The 17,663-nt window shown below is 40.1% G+C and overlaps 1 protein-coding gene across 1 annotated transcript in view; it reads right to left on the minus strand.

The window, feature by feature from the left end:
• Positions 1-17,663, minus strand: part of DLGAP1 (DLG associated protein 1) — a 205,333-nt gene that overhangs the window by 26,116 nt on the left and 161,554 nt on the right. Inside the window, exon 7 of the mRNA XM_018553488.1 lies at positions 1,491-1,915. Coding sequence (XP_018408990.1) covers positions 1,491-1,915 — 425 coding nt within the window. The remainder of the gene's footprint in view (positions 1-1,490; positions 1,916-17,663) is intronic.

Below are 17,663 nucleotides of genomic sequence, written 5' to 3' on the forward strand. Positions count from 1 at the left end.
GCGGACATTGTCACTAAGGTGGAAGGTCCTCTCTAAGTACATTATAAAAATTCCCACTCTGACATTGTTTATATTTATTTGGCCCATTCAGACTATCTCTGTGTGTTATGATGTGCTGCATTCTGGTAGCCTACTCATTTTGAAGGGGCTGGCAACGCACCTTAACACCCCAAAAATCAGACAGACACCATTTTTTTTCTACACAGCACACCACCAACCACACTGTGCATGTCATGGTGGGCTGTGGTGCATTGTCCATTGCCCACTATTGTGCAGTGCTTAGTGATACCATTCAAATTGAATAGCACAGCAACGCACCCCATTACGGTGCACTCATTGCAGCAAGCTGTGGTAAAACATGCATTTGCTTTTAATATGACTATCTGAATGGGCCCCACATTACTTGGCATTTAAAGCACTTACTGGCATCAAAATCACATACTCAAAAGTACTTAGGTGTGTCAAATTCAAGGCGGTAAATACTTATGCAATCAGCTGAATTTTTGTTGTAATTAATTTAGATCACTTTTGCAGAGATCTGTTTTCACTCTGAGTCCATATTCAGTCAAAAAAAATGAAATTCAATCCACTGTAATTCAGTATTCTATGACAATAGAACATGAAATACCTCTTTTAGGAACCATAAAGAGAGTTTCTTGTGATGAGTTATGTCGGCGTTCTTTCAAGGGTTGTTTGCTAGTTTTTATTTTTTCATCTGTTTTAAGTGAGGACTTTCTTTTCTTGCCCTCATACCTCTTTTGCAACAATTCAAGGACTATGCCTTAGACTTCCCTGCAAATCAATTACCGCATTTCGTCCAGGTGCTTTTCGTTAATTACGGCTAAATTAATCTTGCGATCATCATGGCAGGATGGGGCTGCCGTATGAAAATCGTACGACTATTTGATCATCGGATGAAAAGTTTCGTCCGATAATCATAAGGTGTATGAGCACCTTTAAGGTGCCCATACACTGGATGAATTTCGGACGGTTTTTAATGTACTGGCTGAAATTCGCACACTGTGTGGGGCTGTTGGCTCCATTTCACCCGGCATTCCTTGATCAACTGATTGAAGGAGCCGGCTGGAAAATCTTCGTATGATTAGAGCCAGCAGCAAATGAGCTGCCTGCTCTGATCGTGTATTCTGACAGGTGACAGTGGGACCTGTCAGAATTCATTGCAAACAGCAATGTTTCCTTGATCAAACTCGTTTGTGTTGAGTGAGGAATCACGTCAATTTTTTTCATTCAGCCCGCAGGTTGAACGAAAACAATTGATAGGTGTATGGCCAACCTTACTGTTGACTGACTCTCTTCCTCTGCTGGAAGTATGTTCTAAGCATCAACTAGATGTGAATCATTTGTGCAACGCATATGCACTAACATAACACATTCTGCCTAAAATCTGCTATCGGTATGTACATTTGGGTGTCTGCACTTTATAGTAGTGGTTAAAAACAACAGCAACAATTTCAATGCAAATTACTTACTAGGATCAGGCAGATGATTTTCATGCTCTTCGCTTTCCATTTGTTGGCACCATCCCTCCATCCTGTCTTTTTCTGCCTGCAGAAGCTTTAGAAACCAATGTCCATCTCTGTGACAAACCGACCTATGAACTGCTTCCAATGGGTCTTCTGTTATGGAATCAATCCAGGGGTCTGGGGGAGGTAGTATGGAAGGATCAAAATCAGCATCAAAGTCCTCCTCCACCGCACAGGCGTGGTAATGATTGCCTGAGCCCTGGATGCTGACTGTGGAGGTACAAGCATCTCGGGAATACTGCTTGATCAGTGGCCGACTATATTGAAATTCCTGTTCAGCCAGTTCCACTGGACATTCAAAATGCTCCCTGAGGTCCAGATCTGCTTGCACAGCAGCAGTAACACTGTTCGATCGGGTCAGTCTGCGCAACCTTTAATTAAGGGGAAATCAGAAATCAATTATTCAGCAAACCTATAAACAAAGAAGGTCAGTTAAAGACAGAGTTTAGTATACATAGTTATTATACATTGAAATACCTTTATAACTAGTTTTAATTATACGTAAGATCACCTAATCTTAGTCAACCCAACTCCAGCCATTTTCTTTTCATGGGATGTGATGATAAATCTCTCCAATGGAGTCACTAATACCACCTCCTTCCTTTCTATCTAATTCTAGACCTAACTATATTCCCATTATTACTACTCTACAGTACTCAAGCTTTACCATTTTTATCTTGTCTACTTTTCTCCTTTCTCCCTCTAGAGCAGGGGTGCAATTCTTTATATGATGGCAGACCCCCAATGGATGGTCCAGTATGTCCCCATAGCCCCTTTGCTTGACTTTGGAGATCGTCATCACCAGACCTATCAGGTACCAGTATGACTTCAAACACTGGTAGAACTACCAGGGTTGCAGTGGTCACATGTGCAAACAGGCCCTGGCATTTGACCACTTGGGGAGCCCGGAAAGGAAGTAGAGGGCTCGGCCCTGGTATCCGCCGAGGCGACCACAGTGCCTCTCCAGGGGGCCCTTCATGGTTTCTTGCACCGGGGGCTCTGAAGATTCTAGTTACGCCTGATTTCGAAAGATGTTTTTGGGGAAAATGGTGAAGGAATGTGAGGAAAAACATCTTCAATGGAAACACTAATACCCTCTTCTTCGTACTAACTCTACACCAAATTACATCCCCATTACCTACTGTTCTACCACCCTCTAAAGCTTTACAGTTTTTATCTTGCTTGCTTTTCTTCTTTCTCTCCCTACAGCAGGGGTTTAAGTCCTTTATACAATGACATACCCCCAAAGGATTGTTCAGTATATCCACATAGCCCTTTTACTAAACTGTGGAAATCATCATTCTCATGATCACCAGACCTATAATGTACCAGTATGACTTCATAAGATTTTGATAAACTGCAGTTGTTTACTTTGCATACAAATATGTCTGTGAAGGTTCTCATTCATCAAGGTCATGGTATATCTGTAAAAAATAAGTCAAGGCAACTGGACTTCTGTATTTTTCTTGGAGACCTTTCACTGTTCATCTAACCAGCTTTCTAAATTGAGAAGGACTTGTATAAAAAATTATCTGGGAATAAATATGGTGAATGTTGCTCCAATCCACATAATATGTTAGTCGCAACCAGGTGTTGATTGCATTTATAGGTATAACACCTCCTAGACTCCAATTATGCAAATGCAATCAACACCTGGTTGCGACTAACAGATTATGTGGATTGGAGCAACATTCACCATATTTATTCCCAGATAATTTTTTGTACAAGTCATTCTGAATTGAGAAAGCTGGTTGGATGACCAGTGAAACGTCTTCAAGAAAAATAAAGCAAGTCCAGTTGCCTTGACTTATTTTTTACAGATTTTGCATACAGATAGCTAGTAACAGAATAACTGAAATAAAAACCACATGGATTTTATTATATTTATTTATATAAAAATGTCAGAAAACAAATATACAATGCTAGCTATAACTAGTGAGATTTTTGTTGTTGTCTTTGTGCAATAAAAACATGGAAGCAGGAACAGTTACAAAAAATGTTACTGAGGTGTTCTGTGACAACTGTCTTACTGAGCATTCCCTTCTTTTTGAAGAGATCTGTTCTCATTTTTTGTTGTATATAAAAGGACAGGAAGTGAAGGGAAATCTCCCAGAAGGGGCAAAGATTGGAAAAGCATTCCCTATTTTATCCAAAATGGAAAAACATTTGACTTTATATATACTGTACTTTATCCTAATTTCCCAGAAGAATGGCTAAGTGGTGAGCAAAATGCTGGTAAAATGGTGCTCTTCTCACATTTGTGCAGGTTTCCAAGGTCTGATTTCCACAATCTAAACACATTCTGGTAGGTTAAGATTGCCCTTCAGTGTGTGCTATAAGCTATATTCTATAAGCACTAACTAATAATTTGTATTTTGGTTTAAGGCAAAGTTGGGTGATATAACTGAATATAAAGAAAAAATTAGAATCACATCCAATTTTTAATATAAATGCATTAAGCACGTAAAAGATGGATAATGATTTACTGTGCATTTAATGAGTCCTATAATCTTGCTTTGCTTGCCAACTAATAGCTCAACTCTAGGGGTTGTTTGATGTAACCATTACTCCAAATGTAAAAACAAAATCCCAAACAGTGACCTTTCGCAGACACCCATAGTCAGCGTCAAATAAATAATGTTTCTTAAAATATATTAGTCCATTTTTGGTGCAACAGATGTGTTCAGAAGATGATAGCGGCATAAGAAAGTCGATTATTCTATAAACTATATGCTGTGACGGTGGTTAGCACAAATGGTGAGCGCTTAAGGAACAGTCTTGAAGCCGTTTTAAACATAAACAGGACAGTCTTTTATTTCATTCAGCAACAGAAAACAAAGCTTCAACGATAATACAAGGTCTGCTTGTATTTCAGCAAAACTGAAGGTATGACAATCTCACCACTCCAGGTTGTTGCACATACTCCTTGTGTCCCAGTCCTTGGACATTAGGGTATTTCTTAACAGAACCACAGTCCACCTCTCGTGGCACTCTTAAACACATCCCTTACGTGTCACTGGCTCTCTGTCTCCTCTGCTGTCTTCGAGGTGCCTCCAGCACACACAGCCACCTGGCTCCCCTCTGACATCTGGGTGGAGTCCTACTGACTCCTGAAGACCTCTGTTCCTCTTCCCAGCTGGAGCCCTGAACACATCCCAGCACACTCCTCATGAGGGATGTACACAGGTGCACAATTAGGTGCCGGGCACTACCAAAGCATGGACCCAGGACTGGAGATTTCCTCCCACCCAGAGCTCTAAGAAGTCGACTGGGTCCAGGATCCCAACTAGGATCCAGAAAACCTGGAAAGGACTGAAAAGGCAGTTCTTTCCTGGTACCAGTAATGTCTTCCTGGAGCCACTCAGCCCCTCTGGCTGAGAACCCTGGGTGACTTTGAGGCCACCTATCACCGTGGTAATGCCACGCAGTGCCACAATGCATTGCAACTAATTAGGTTATTGGAGATGGTGTGTGCTATAATAAGAGGATGCATGCGACAATTTACATCTGTACTCAACCACCAATTTTCTATTACATTACTTTTACATTAGGGTCAACCCGTCCGCACCCTTCTGCCTGGCATTCCTTGACCAGAAGATCGTAGGAGCCGTTTGGAAAATCTTCAGCCAATCAGCTCCAAGCACCATTCGTGTATTATGACAGCAGCTGGTACCTCTGTCAGAATGCAAAGTTCACAGCGGGAGATTTGTCCACCCACACTGTTTAGCGTAGATAGAGGAATCTTTTATATTTTTAGTTCAGCGCACAGGTTGAAGGAAAAACATATTACAGTGTATTGCCCACTTCAGTTTTACTTTCACTCCAACTGTTAATAAGAAAGCCGTTTTAAACATAAACAGGACAGTCTTTTATTTCATTCAGCAACAGAAAACAAAGCTTCAACGATAATACAAGGTCTGCTTGTATTTCAGCAAAACTGAAGGTATGACAATCTCACCACTCCAGGTTGTTGCACATACTCCTTGTGTCCCAGTCCTTGGACATTAGGGTATTTCTTAACAGAACCACAGTCCACCTCTCGTGGCACTCTTAAACACATCCCTTACGTGTCACTGGCTCTCTGTCTCCTCTGCTGTCTTCGAGGTGCCTCCAGCACACACAGCCACCTGGCTCCCCTCTGACATCTGGGTGGAGTCCTACTGACTCCTGAAGACCTCTGTTCCTCTTCCCAGCTGGAGCCCTGAACACATCCCAGCACACTCCTCATGAGGGATGTACACAGGTGCACAATTAGGTGCCGGGCACTACCAAAGCATGGACCCAGGACTGGAGATTTCCTCCCACCCAGAGCTCTAAGAAGTCGACTGGGTCCAGGATCCCAACTAGGATCCAGAAAACCTGGAAAGGACTGAAAAGGCAGTTCTTTCCTGGTACCAGTAATGTCTTCCTGGAGCCACTCAGCCCCTCTGGCTGAGAACCCTGGGTGACTTTGAGGCCACCTATCACCGTGGTAATGCCACGCAGTGCCACAATGCATTGCAACTAATTAGGTTATTGGAGATGGTGTGTGCTATAATAAGAGGATGCATGCGACAATTTACATCTGTACTCAACCACCAATTTTCTATTACATTACTTTTACATTAGGGTCAACCCGTCCGCACCCTTCTGCCTGGCATTCCTTGACCAGAAGATCGTAGGAGCCGTTTGGAAAATCTTCAGCCAATCAGCTCCAAGCACCATTCGTGTATTATGACAGCAGCTGGTACCTCTGTCAGAATGCAAAGTTCACAGCGGGAGATTTGTCCACCCACACTGTTTAGCGTAGATAGAGGAATCTTTTATATTTTTAGTTCAGCGCACAGGTTGAAGGAAAAACATATTACAGTGTATTGCCCACTTCAGTTTTACTTTCACTCCAACTGTTAATAAGTGAAAGCACCCTGACTATTCTTGCTGTACTAGATGACTATGCTGTCTGACTAGGCTGAATGTGATGTAAAGGTGACTGATGGAAAGCAGATAAACGCCAGCATTATCTGAACAGTCACATAGTTGATGTACATATTTAGACAATGAAGTATGTCTAAAGCAATAGAATAACTCACTAGACAGCACTTGGACAGGCATCCTCCTGCACATACAGTACGGTTTACTTTGTGAAGCATACAAACACCTGCCCACAGTAGGGTCATCGGAAAGCCTCCCTGTGCAGTATTAGGGACAATTATTGTTTTTTCCTGCATTTTACTAATAGTAAACAATTTTGCTTATAATGGAGCTTGCAGTTAGGCAATCCTACATTATAAAGTACACATTAGAATAATGAAGTTCAGTTTGGAGTGAAATACACAAAGGCAGACATTACTTTCTCCGGGCCTGTGCAGGTTGTGTATGTATAGTATCCTGATAGGAACATACTGTAGCTTTAGTTTAAGAGTCTCTGCAAAACCTTTCCTAAATTTTGAATAGAATAGAGGAAGGATTAGAACCTCTGTCACTTTTTTATTGCTCTCCCCATTAGGAAGTTGCCCTTACTTCCTGTCCCTGGTGGCAACAATGTCTATTACAAGTGAGAAGCAATGCAGAAAGAAATAAAACAGAGATTCTATTCCAAACTCTACTAAAAGTTGCTGTTAGTGTTTTTGTTATAAAGATTTCTTTCAATTTCCGTCCTAGGTGGTGCCAGTTATCAGGACTGGAAGTAAGACAAAATCTCCCCTCTGGGGAAACTTGATAGAGGTTCTAATGTTCCCCTACTCAATCCAAACTTCTCTGTGACCACATTGGGGACATTTTCCCTTACTACCTGCCTTTGTGTCATCCATTGAAGGAATGAGGGAGCTTTTCTCACCGCAATAGGAAGGCACGACCTTATTAAAAACATTGTCCGAGCTTCTTACCCTTCCCCACTCTAATAAAATGTGTTTTTGTCAGCGTCCCCATTGAAAAGATGCATTTCCAACATACTAGCCTTCTTGCCATGATTTATATTGGGGGTCTCCAAACTACGTCCTGCAGGCCACATCCGAACTGCTACAAGATTTTATCTGGCCTGCAGAAACCCCAGCCAGTTGGCAGTGGAGGCGCCGGTCTTTGTATTGGAATTCAGATCCACCCCAACCATAGTTAGTTGCCAGGACTGTTGACATCCTAGCAACCAATGATTTTATTGCTCTGCTAGGCACCCATGGATGTAGGGAGGGACTCTGATGGGCACCCCTGCATGTGGGGGGGGACTCTATTGGGCAATACTGGATGTAAGGGGAGGCTCTTCTGGGCACTCCTGGATCTGAGAGGGGCTTTGTTGGGCAGTCCAGGATGTAAGGGTGACCTATTCATTCATTAAAATTGTATTCATTCATTTAAAAAATATGATTTTTTTTTCAGCTGGCTAATATTTGTAAAATATACAATATGTCCCCCATTCTGAAAAATTTTGAGACCTCCGATTTATATTTTGTCATGATTACACCACAAATGCAGAGAATAAACTTTTAATAATGTGTTTATAAATATTGTAAGCTGATTATAGAATGAGAGCTATAGCTCTGATGATGTAATATTTACTGGTTTACTGGGAGTTATATGACTTCTACATTTCACCTTTGCTTCTTCTTTGTCATATATAAGGTGGCACCTTTTAATGACTGCATAATACTATTACACCATCTATGTGAAGCGCCTGCAAGTTATTGAAAGTAGATCAAATATTTGCTATTCAAGCCTGAACCTGCTCATTGTAATACAAACAGCATTCTGGAAACCGCAAAGCATTACAGAATGTGCTGTGCACTTATCAGCGTTTGACTCCCCTTGTGCTCAATGTTTTTCAAAAGTATCAAAAGTTACTGGCTGTACGGGGAAACATTCACAAGAAGTGACATCACGACTGTCTACACCAGTTAGAACTGTGCAGTGTTTGCATTCCTCTTTTTGATAACACAGTTCTTTCACTAACAGATAAATCCATTTAAACATCTTTGAAGGCGTGGGAACACGGGTACAGGCAATCCACATGCTTCTATGTAACCTGACCCATTCCTTTCAAACTCTCTGAGCTCATTAAAGTGACAGTGCACCAAACCTGTCACCTCAATAAAGTTACAAAACATACACATGGGCTTTGATGTAGAAAACCTTAGTAGAGGAACAGGTACTACACACAAACATTTTTATGTTGTTCTTACTGAACTGTTACATGTACCACATAAATGATATGAACATACCCCTGGCTGTAATACAGACATTTTATCAGCAAGTATTCAGCAAATGTAATATGGGAAGGTTTAAAGTACAGGGAAAAATAATGAGGGGAAGTTGGCAAAACTGGAGCAGACAACCAATCAGCTTCTCTCTTTAGTTTGTTCAGTTAAGCTTTAAAAATAAAAGTTCGAAGTTGATTGGTTACTATGGGCAACTGCTCCAGATTCTGCCTGCTCCAGTTTAAAAAAACTCCCTTCAGTGAGGGGAATTTATCAAAACTGGAGCAGAAAGTATATATTCAGTGACTGTATTTCAGTTATTATTGCAGTGTTTATGAAAAATAATGTTTGACATGACTTTCACGTGTTTTGCTTCTTTAGTTATTTAACCAAATTATTTATGGAGATTTGAAGCTCAGCCACTAGAGGGAGCTTTCATTGGCTCAGTGCAGTTATTTAGAAGGAGTCAAAAGATTAAGCCGAAGCATCGGCTAATCCTTTGGCTCACTTCAGCCGCCGGAGCCCTTCGATTTAGCTGAACTGAAGGGCTGCTGTACGGTCTATTCACAAATGACTCAGCCAACACAAACACATACTGTATGTCACAACTGATGTCGAGCATATGTTGAGCCGAGCCAAAGTCACAGCCGAAGTGGACCGTTCTCCACGCAAATGTAAACAAACTGGCGGGGTCAGCCTTGATGTCACGGCTGGCTCCGCCCAGTTGTTGTCATTTAATGACAGCCCAGCGTCCCCAGGCTATTTGAGGACACTGGGCTGTCATTAAATGACAACAACTGCTGTTTATGTTTGCCTGAGCATGTTCGGCTGAACCGAAGCCAGTCGATATACAGATTTTAGCTGCTGTATGGCTGAAATTAGCCATACAGGGCCGAAAAGAATAGCCGAACGACGTTTGCCTCACTTCATTTTGGCTTGGTTATTCACTCGGCTGCCTAAGGCACTCCCCTTGTCTCTCTTTTAAGAACTGTTGATTATAGAAGTTGAGATCCTTCACTTAAAAATTGTGTTCACTTCAATTATCTGGTCATGTACAAATCATCTGCACATTCAAAATGAACAGGAATTTGTTTTTCTTATGACTGGATATTTGAAGTAAATATTCACACATTGGGTGGAATTAACAAAGAGTGATGCAGGTATAAAGCCTGTGCCACACTTCTGAGAAATGGAGCAGATTCTGCTCCTAAATAACAATTGTTAATCAGAAGCAATCTGCTCCATTTTCTGTGCCTTGTCTGCAGCAAAGAAAGCAAGAGAACTCCCTCTGCCCCCTTACCGCCATACAAATCATATCCTGTATGCCAGGTCCAATATGGCAGAGATGGGTGGCAGTGCTCTATATTGAAAACAGCCACTATTCATTTGTTATTTAGGAGCAGAAACAACACCAGTTTCTATTTCACGTTGAAACAATAACTGGCGCAAGTAGCACAGATTGATTTGTTAATGTGATTTACACCACTCGTGCCACTTTTCCTTTGTTAATTTCTCACATTATTCCAAAAACAGTTTGTGCGATCTCCCCATATCTGCATGAATTATCCCATACAATCCAAAAAGATACTGGTACATTAGTTTGCTTCCTCTTAAGGTTGGCCTTAATGTGTGTGTATGACTGTGGTAGGACTACATTATAATCCTTCTAGGGAAATGGGACTGTTTGTGAATGGTCCTATGCGGGCTTTAGAATGTTGTGTAATGTAACAACACCATATAAATTTGAACTAGAGGATCTAGTAACTGCAGACAGTTTTCTCCAATAACTAATTTTTTTCAAATGCACAAATGTTTATATCAACTTAAAGTTGAACAGTGCCTTGCAACACTAGTTGTTCTCACTGGTATTATAGGCTCCTTTCACTTATAATGGGATATTACAAGTACCGTGGAGGTCTATACCCTGGGAAATATGCCTTCTTTCTCCAACATTAGAGTACCCTTCTTACTTCTCTATGGTTATATTGGTAAAAGAGATATGTTATTCAGAGGTCCTTTTATTAAAGAGAACCTGTCAGTTCTGCACTGTAAAAATGAAAGTGACTTTAGAGGAAACCTCTGCTTTACAACAATATGCAGGTGTTCATTTTTTATTACCCCATTCATGCTGTTTAGTATGGATGGGGGAAGCAAACATTCTTTCTTGTTCACCCATGGGGCTGAACAAGGAAAAACCATAAGTGTATGGCCACTACAGCCAGTGACTAAGAAATAACATGCAGAATATGAAAGTCATCAGAATTTTATATACCTGGCCTGGGTCAATGACTAAGAAATTACTGAAGCTATTGGATCTCTATAACAGCCAGGGATCTTGATAACCCCCACTTCCTTGCAGGGACTGGTGATGCCACTACCAGTAGACATGGATGTTTTCATCCACACTATCCCTGATATAGTATTAGGTTGCAATAGTAGTTTTGTAATTGCATACTTAAATAGAAGATTGCAGAAGGTTAAGTTTAAGGGTAGGTTGAAGTTAAGTATTAAGTTTAGGTATACCCATGTATTTAATGCTTAGGTTATCTTCTTATATTTAAGGATTGAAGTTAAGGGAATACTGGTAAATTTGTATTAACCTTTTAGTTTGATTTAATATTTTGATGTGATAACCCAGTTTTTAGGCAGTTTATTAGTTGAAAATGTTATTGGAACCTGTGCCTAATTATCAATACCTAACAATAATGTGTGGCTCATAAAAAATAATAAAAATTAATAAATACATATTAGAAATAACACAAAAGATCAAAACATAAGGTAACATGCTTATCTCTTGACTCTCTGAAATCTGCTTGTTTGCACTGGAACTTTTAACTATCCCCAGACTCCATTCACAGACTGACATTCCCCCAGTGAACTTATGATGACACAAAGCACACTTCTGCCCTTCCTGAAGCCTTTAGAACTGGTGCATTAACTGCCTATATAATCACATTCCTTACTGCTACTAATCCTCCTTTCCCCTGCACAAAGAATTCTTTCTCTCTCTTCGCTTTCCTCATGTCTTTTTTTTTTTGCATTTCTTTTGTAAAACATGTATTCTTTGTATTAGTTATTATGTTGAATATAATATTTACTTTGTTATAGGTCTGTTTAATTTTCTTTGATACATATCCTGGTACATTTTCTTTTTCTACATGTTGCTGTTTCCAATTCTAATTCCATTGATAGGAATCCTTTGATCCCCAGCCCAGGGTTCTTCTGCTGTTTATATATGAGACAATAGTAATTTCTAATATACAAGGTAAGGCAAGTTTGCTTCAGAAGCCAAAATGTGCACATAATTAATGCTGAAATGTAATTACGTTTTTAGAAATCTATGTATATGATTATTATTATTAGTAGTAGTATTTTTATGTCATCTGTAGTAAATTTAGACATGGTAACACTATAGGCATTTTTAGCATTATCTAGGTAAACAAATTTTTGACTGCTTTGCTGGAAAAAACAAAAACAACCCTCAAACCTTTCACTGCTAATGAAGTATGACGTACGTCACTGGCAGTGGACCCCTGTAAACGGACTTCTGGAGGAGGCTATACCTGCTGGGACTCTGTTTACATGCATAAAGCCAACTGTTGACTTTACACTGGAAGCAATTCTGGTGGCTGAGCTGCCCCAAAATCACTTCTACAGGTCTGTGACCCGATACACCCGCCTTGCATCACCAACATCACAGGTGTCAGCAGGAAATGGACAGAGAGACCAGTGAGCATTTGTTTGCTGATCTCCTCAGCACTGAATGGAGCCGGAAGTGACACTGACTGCATCACTTCCGTCTCCTCATCTGTCATTCCCCAGCTAGGGAAGTTGGGGAAGAAGCTATTCAAGCCTGATCTGTACTTGAATAGCTTCTTTGAAGTGGAAAGGTGACACTAGGATTTTAATAGACCCATAATGTCACCTTACAGAAAACCTGTCACCACTATTGGTGATTGCACTACACATGTTAGGCATTTCCACGTGCCCCAGAGTGAAAGCAATAAATCTAGGGCAAATATTAACAGTTAACTCTAAACTGATGACATGTACAGGCTTTTAAAGGGTTGCCTATAGCCGCAAACAATTTTTAAGCTTGGCATGTTGGGTATCTATTTACTCAGCATAACCTTATCTTTTATATTTGAGCAAATGGGTATTATAATGTGTTTTTATTCACTAAAATCAACTTAAGTATAATTTTTACAGAAATGTTGGGTTTGATAAAGAGTTGCGCTAATATCATGCAATGTAAACATTTGCAACTGCCGCCGTATTATTCTGCAGAGTCTGTGCTTTCAGAAAATGTATAACTCTCTGTGTTTTAAGTAATTTTCAGACCTAAAATATGGATTATAACATGTGTGCAAAAAATACAAACAACACCTTGGCAGCAAAATGGTTAACGAATTCTATAGCTCAAGCTTAAATTTTGCACATACAACTGAACCACCAAAGTAAAGACTCAATGCCTTCCATCCTCCTTCCTTGCTTTGTTCATGTGGGCCCATACAGAGATAAGAAGAAAGACACAGCTTAAAAGCAAACAGCTTCTGCTGTGAACTCTCTTGATTGAAATGAAAATGATTATGCTCTGTAACACCAGCATCATGAGTGCCCCTTTATTAAATGGTTATTTGTAAAACAAAGATTTTATATAGTAAACAAAATACATAAAACATCACTTAAAAAAGATCTGCAATGATTTTTAAAAAAGTATTGTCCATGCAAGGAAGTCTTCTCAGCTTCAAAACAGTATTTGGACGTCTTATAATTACTTCCCCCCAACCCAATCTCTACACCTCCCATTTAACTCCTGCCTGAACCTCTAGTGGTTTGTCCGCTCCTTAAAAATGTTACCAAAAGATTCAGATCTGTTTCTCATTTTTGACATAAGGAAGGAGAGCAACTTTCTTACTACAAAGATATATTGTAACCCAACCTGTTTTATTATTTCTAACATCCTACTTAAAATATTTAACCAGTGTATAACATACCGTACCAGTGTAATACAAATGCTGATGGCACTGCATCCTTTTTAAAAATATGTTTATTTTGATCATATAACATGTTATAGTTGTATAACTTTTATACAAAACACTGGCTGTGTTTAAAAAAAAAACCTGTCATAAGATAGTAGGGCTGCCATTGCTGACATCCTACCTAAAATTGATACATTCTTTTTCCGGGTGAGGGAAACCAGAATTAACACGCCAATGTCTGCCCACTTATTTCTCCCATGACAAGTTTCCTTTACATTTCACCTGTCATACACTGTAAAGTAAAGTGACACTTAACTCAGGAGTTAAATCTTAAAAATGCATTCAACTATCTTAGCTATTAACAAAACGGTAGCTCATTTGTGTATCACTCGGCTGTAGATCCTCAAATCATCTCTGAATTGATACTGCCACTGTCCTTCCTTCTGGAGGGTGGCTACCTTTGTTGTAAAGTAGTCACCGCTCCAAGCTCCCTCCCGTGATGGACTACAATCTCAATACAAATTACTAAACTATACATGAGATTGCAGTACATCACAGGAGCGAGCTTGGAGCGGTGGCTACTTTACAACACACACAGGGACCATGGGGAACAAAAGTAGCCTTTCCAGAAGGAAGGACAGTGTTAGCACAAATTCAGGGATGGTTTGAGGATCTACAGCTGCGTGATTCACAAATAAGATAACTTTTTGTTAATAGTCAAGATACTTGAATACATTTTTGAGATTTAACTCCTGCGTTTACTTTAAATAAAGCTTCCTATGTATAGTTTGATAATCCATTATATGAACTATGACAGTACATGTGGTTATTTGGAGCCCATTAGAAGTCCATATAATGGAACATCGAAATATACATTTAACTTTACATGACAAGCATGTATTGCATTCCATGATCTTTACCAGGCCATAGAAGCAGCAGAAACATGCTCATAGCCACAGGCACTAGATGTAGATGGACATCCACCACCATGGGTCTTCAGGTAGTTCTAAGCTGGCCTTACACTGTTCGAATTTCGGCCAAGTCCTGCTAGCTCAGCTGAAATTCGAGCAGTGTGCAGCTCTGCCAACATCCCATGGTTCAACAACAGTCAGAATATTCAATCCACCTTTATTGAAGGCTGAACGAAGGAAATCTATAAGTGCTTGACTCTGAGTTCAGTTATGCTATAGGGGGGCATTAGGGAGACTCACTGTGAAGGAACAGTGTGCAGCAGTGACAAGGCCAGTGACACGTTCTGCACACTGTAGGACACTTTTCCTGACAATACATTGTATCACAAAGCAACCATTTTTCTAGGCATTTGTGTACAGAACCATTTGTAGCAATACATCATTTTAGGACAGGTGCATGGGGGAAGGGGTGCTCAAAATCTTGTGCAACCTGTGTGTACTGTTATGAAAGCTAACTCATTTACAGGTACATCTGTGGACCCTATTTCTGGTTTATGAAGATTACAGTGAAGGAGTTAACATAGATGTGACAAGTGCCAACGTGCATGCCCCCAGTTCCCTCGCTCCATCTGTGCAGCTATTGTTACTTCAAATGAAAGTTTTGCTATCAGGCCAACAATGATCTCTTTCATGTCTTTGAAGATACTCCAGTCACCTGAATGTCAGTGTGAATAATCTGCGTGTGTGTGTTTACACACTGCTGGCCTAGCACACTAGTGAACAGAAAACTCTGCTATGTGAAAAGAGTTACCGTAATTTAGGAGTAATTGCCTTTTGTTCCAAATATGAGACATCAAATGCTAAGCATATCAAATGCGATGACTCGCTTAATTCTTTTGTTGTTATCCAGTTTTAGCAATCTTAGTCATCCTGCTTCTTGCATGATTTCACATAAATAGAGCAAGACAGCAGGATTTTAATTAAACAGCAAGTCTAGTTCTGGTGAAGAAAAGCTTCATTGATTTATAGGTCAGGCATCATAAGTACCCCTAGGAATGAGATGCAAAGTATAGTACCAATTCCAACATATCAGAATACAACTTTTACTAACTTCAGTAGAGTCAAATCAATTTGTTATAGTTTACTGCACTTTGAATATCAGCCTAGCTTTTTGCACAGTCCTGCTAAATACGTTATTACTAATATATATGTTATTTGAGGGCCCATTCAAAGCAGTGTGCTGCTACAGTGCCATTTATTCTGAATGGAAGCTCAGCACACCTACATTGTCATGTTAACAATGTGGTGGTGCACTGTGCTGCCAAAAATGCTGCATGTACGATATTTGCTCCATTGGCCTGCCTGTTGAAATGAGCAGGTTGCCCTAACGCAATGCTTGTTAACGTGCATGCATTATCGAACAACAGCAGACTGGGCTGGTAGAAATGGGCCCTTGTGCGTTTGTCATGCAATGTATCGTGTAAAACATTGGCGTTAGATATCATTGAATTATCAGGATGTTAAGAACATCCAAGAAGCATGGCTGGATGTTGTCTACCACTGTTTCAAATTTGTTTACTCAACCGACACATACAATATAAATGGTATATAAAAACAATTTACCTGTCAAAGGGTTTCAATGCTGTTCAGTCTTGTGGTCCACATCCAACAAGACAGCACACCTCTCTGCCAACTGCACCGACTATGAGCAATACAGCCTGGTCTTGGGTCTACCCTGGCCTGTGACTGGACAATATAGAAACAGACCTACACTGATGATACCATCCTTGTGCACTTTCCTGCTGTAAAGATGAGTATACAGTAAGACTGTCAGCACTCTACAAAGGGCTGCCCCTGCTACTTTCAGTGCTTCAATGAGGGGCATTTCAGGGGCTGATATCCAGATAGATTAGGAGTCTGTTAGAATGCAGCCGCTTGTGTGCTCTGTGTAGTGTTGTCAATGTGCGGAAAACCATCAAACTCTATCCTTATTTTTATTTGGCAGGACTTTATTGAAATGTCACAAAGTGGTGGTGTGAACTATACCAATTCTAAACAAGGCAAATTGCCTTGTCTTTGCGTTGGGACTGCACTGGTATGAACAGGCTCTAAGACAGCAATGCTGGGTCAAGGTAAAATACATGTAATTACTGTAAATCGATAGATAGCTTGATTAAAATTGTATTTTGTATAACTGTCTAGAAATCAAATGTATCTATATTTCTGTTCTGTAAGCTTTGTACAGTGCATATTAGTGAGTGAGAGTTCCATGTCATATGATTCTATGTGGGACAAATTCTATAGCAGGGGTAGGCAACCTTGGCCCTACAGCTATGTTGGAGCTACGAGTCCCATTAGTTACTGCGATATTCTGAGAGCCACAAACATGGCTCTCAGAGGCAGAGGCATTATGGGATTTGTAGTTTCACTACAATTGAAGTGCCAAGGTTGCCTAACCCTGTGTACAGGAGTCTGCTCTGGGATTGGAGATAGGGAAATGCTGGAACCAGGAAACACATCGGTCTGCATTCAAAAGTTGTGAATACTAACAGCTAGAGAGGTATTTAGCAAGCAGGGCAGCCAGCTGTTAAAAGATGAATGGCAGCATGAATATGTATTTTCACTAAGAATTTAAAGGCAAAATGTTTACCAGGGTTATTCACAAAAGGAAGAAGAGTTTGGAGAAGTGAACGATCTAGGACAACATAGCGGAATATTCTCCAATGTTGTCCTAGATTGTTCACCTCTCCTGCCTTCTCCAAACTCTTCACCCTTTTGTGAACAACCCTGTAAATGTTCAAGATATCAGGGCTGTATTTAATATGCAGCATGTGTTTTTTTTTCTGCTTAAACATTTCAAAAACGAAAGTTCAAGTTTGATTTGCAAGGTGGATCCCTATTTTGTTTGGAAAAAAAAGCTACAGCATGCAATAGATGTTTTTTGCATCCTGCTTTAGCATGAATTCCCTTTTAATGGAATCATGTTTTTGCACAAGGAATTCACTTAAAATATTTATGGTCACTTTTTCTATCTTCATACACTCTTGTGCTAAGGGGAAA

This window comes from Nanorana parkeri, unplaced genomic scaffold, assembly GCF_000935625.1.
Source record: "Nanorana parkeri isolate BGI_ZX_2015 unplaced genomic scaffold, ASM93562v1 scaffold7, whole genome shotgun sequence".
NCBI lineage: Eukaryota > Metazoa > Chordata > Amphibia > Anura > Dicroglossidae > Nanorana > Nanorana parkeri.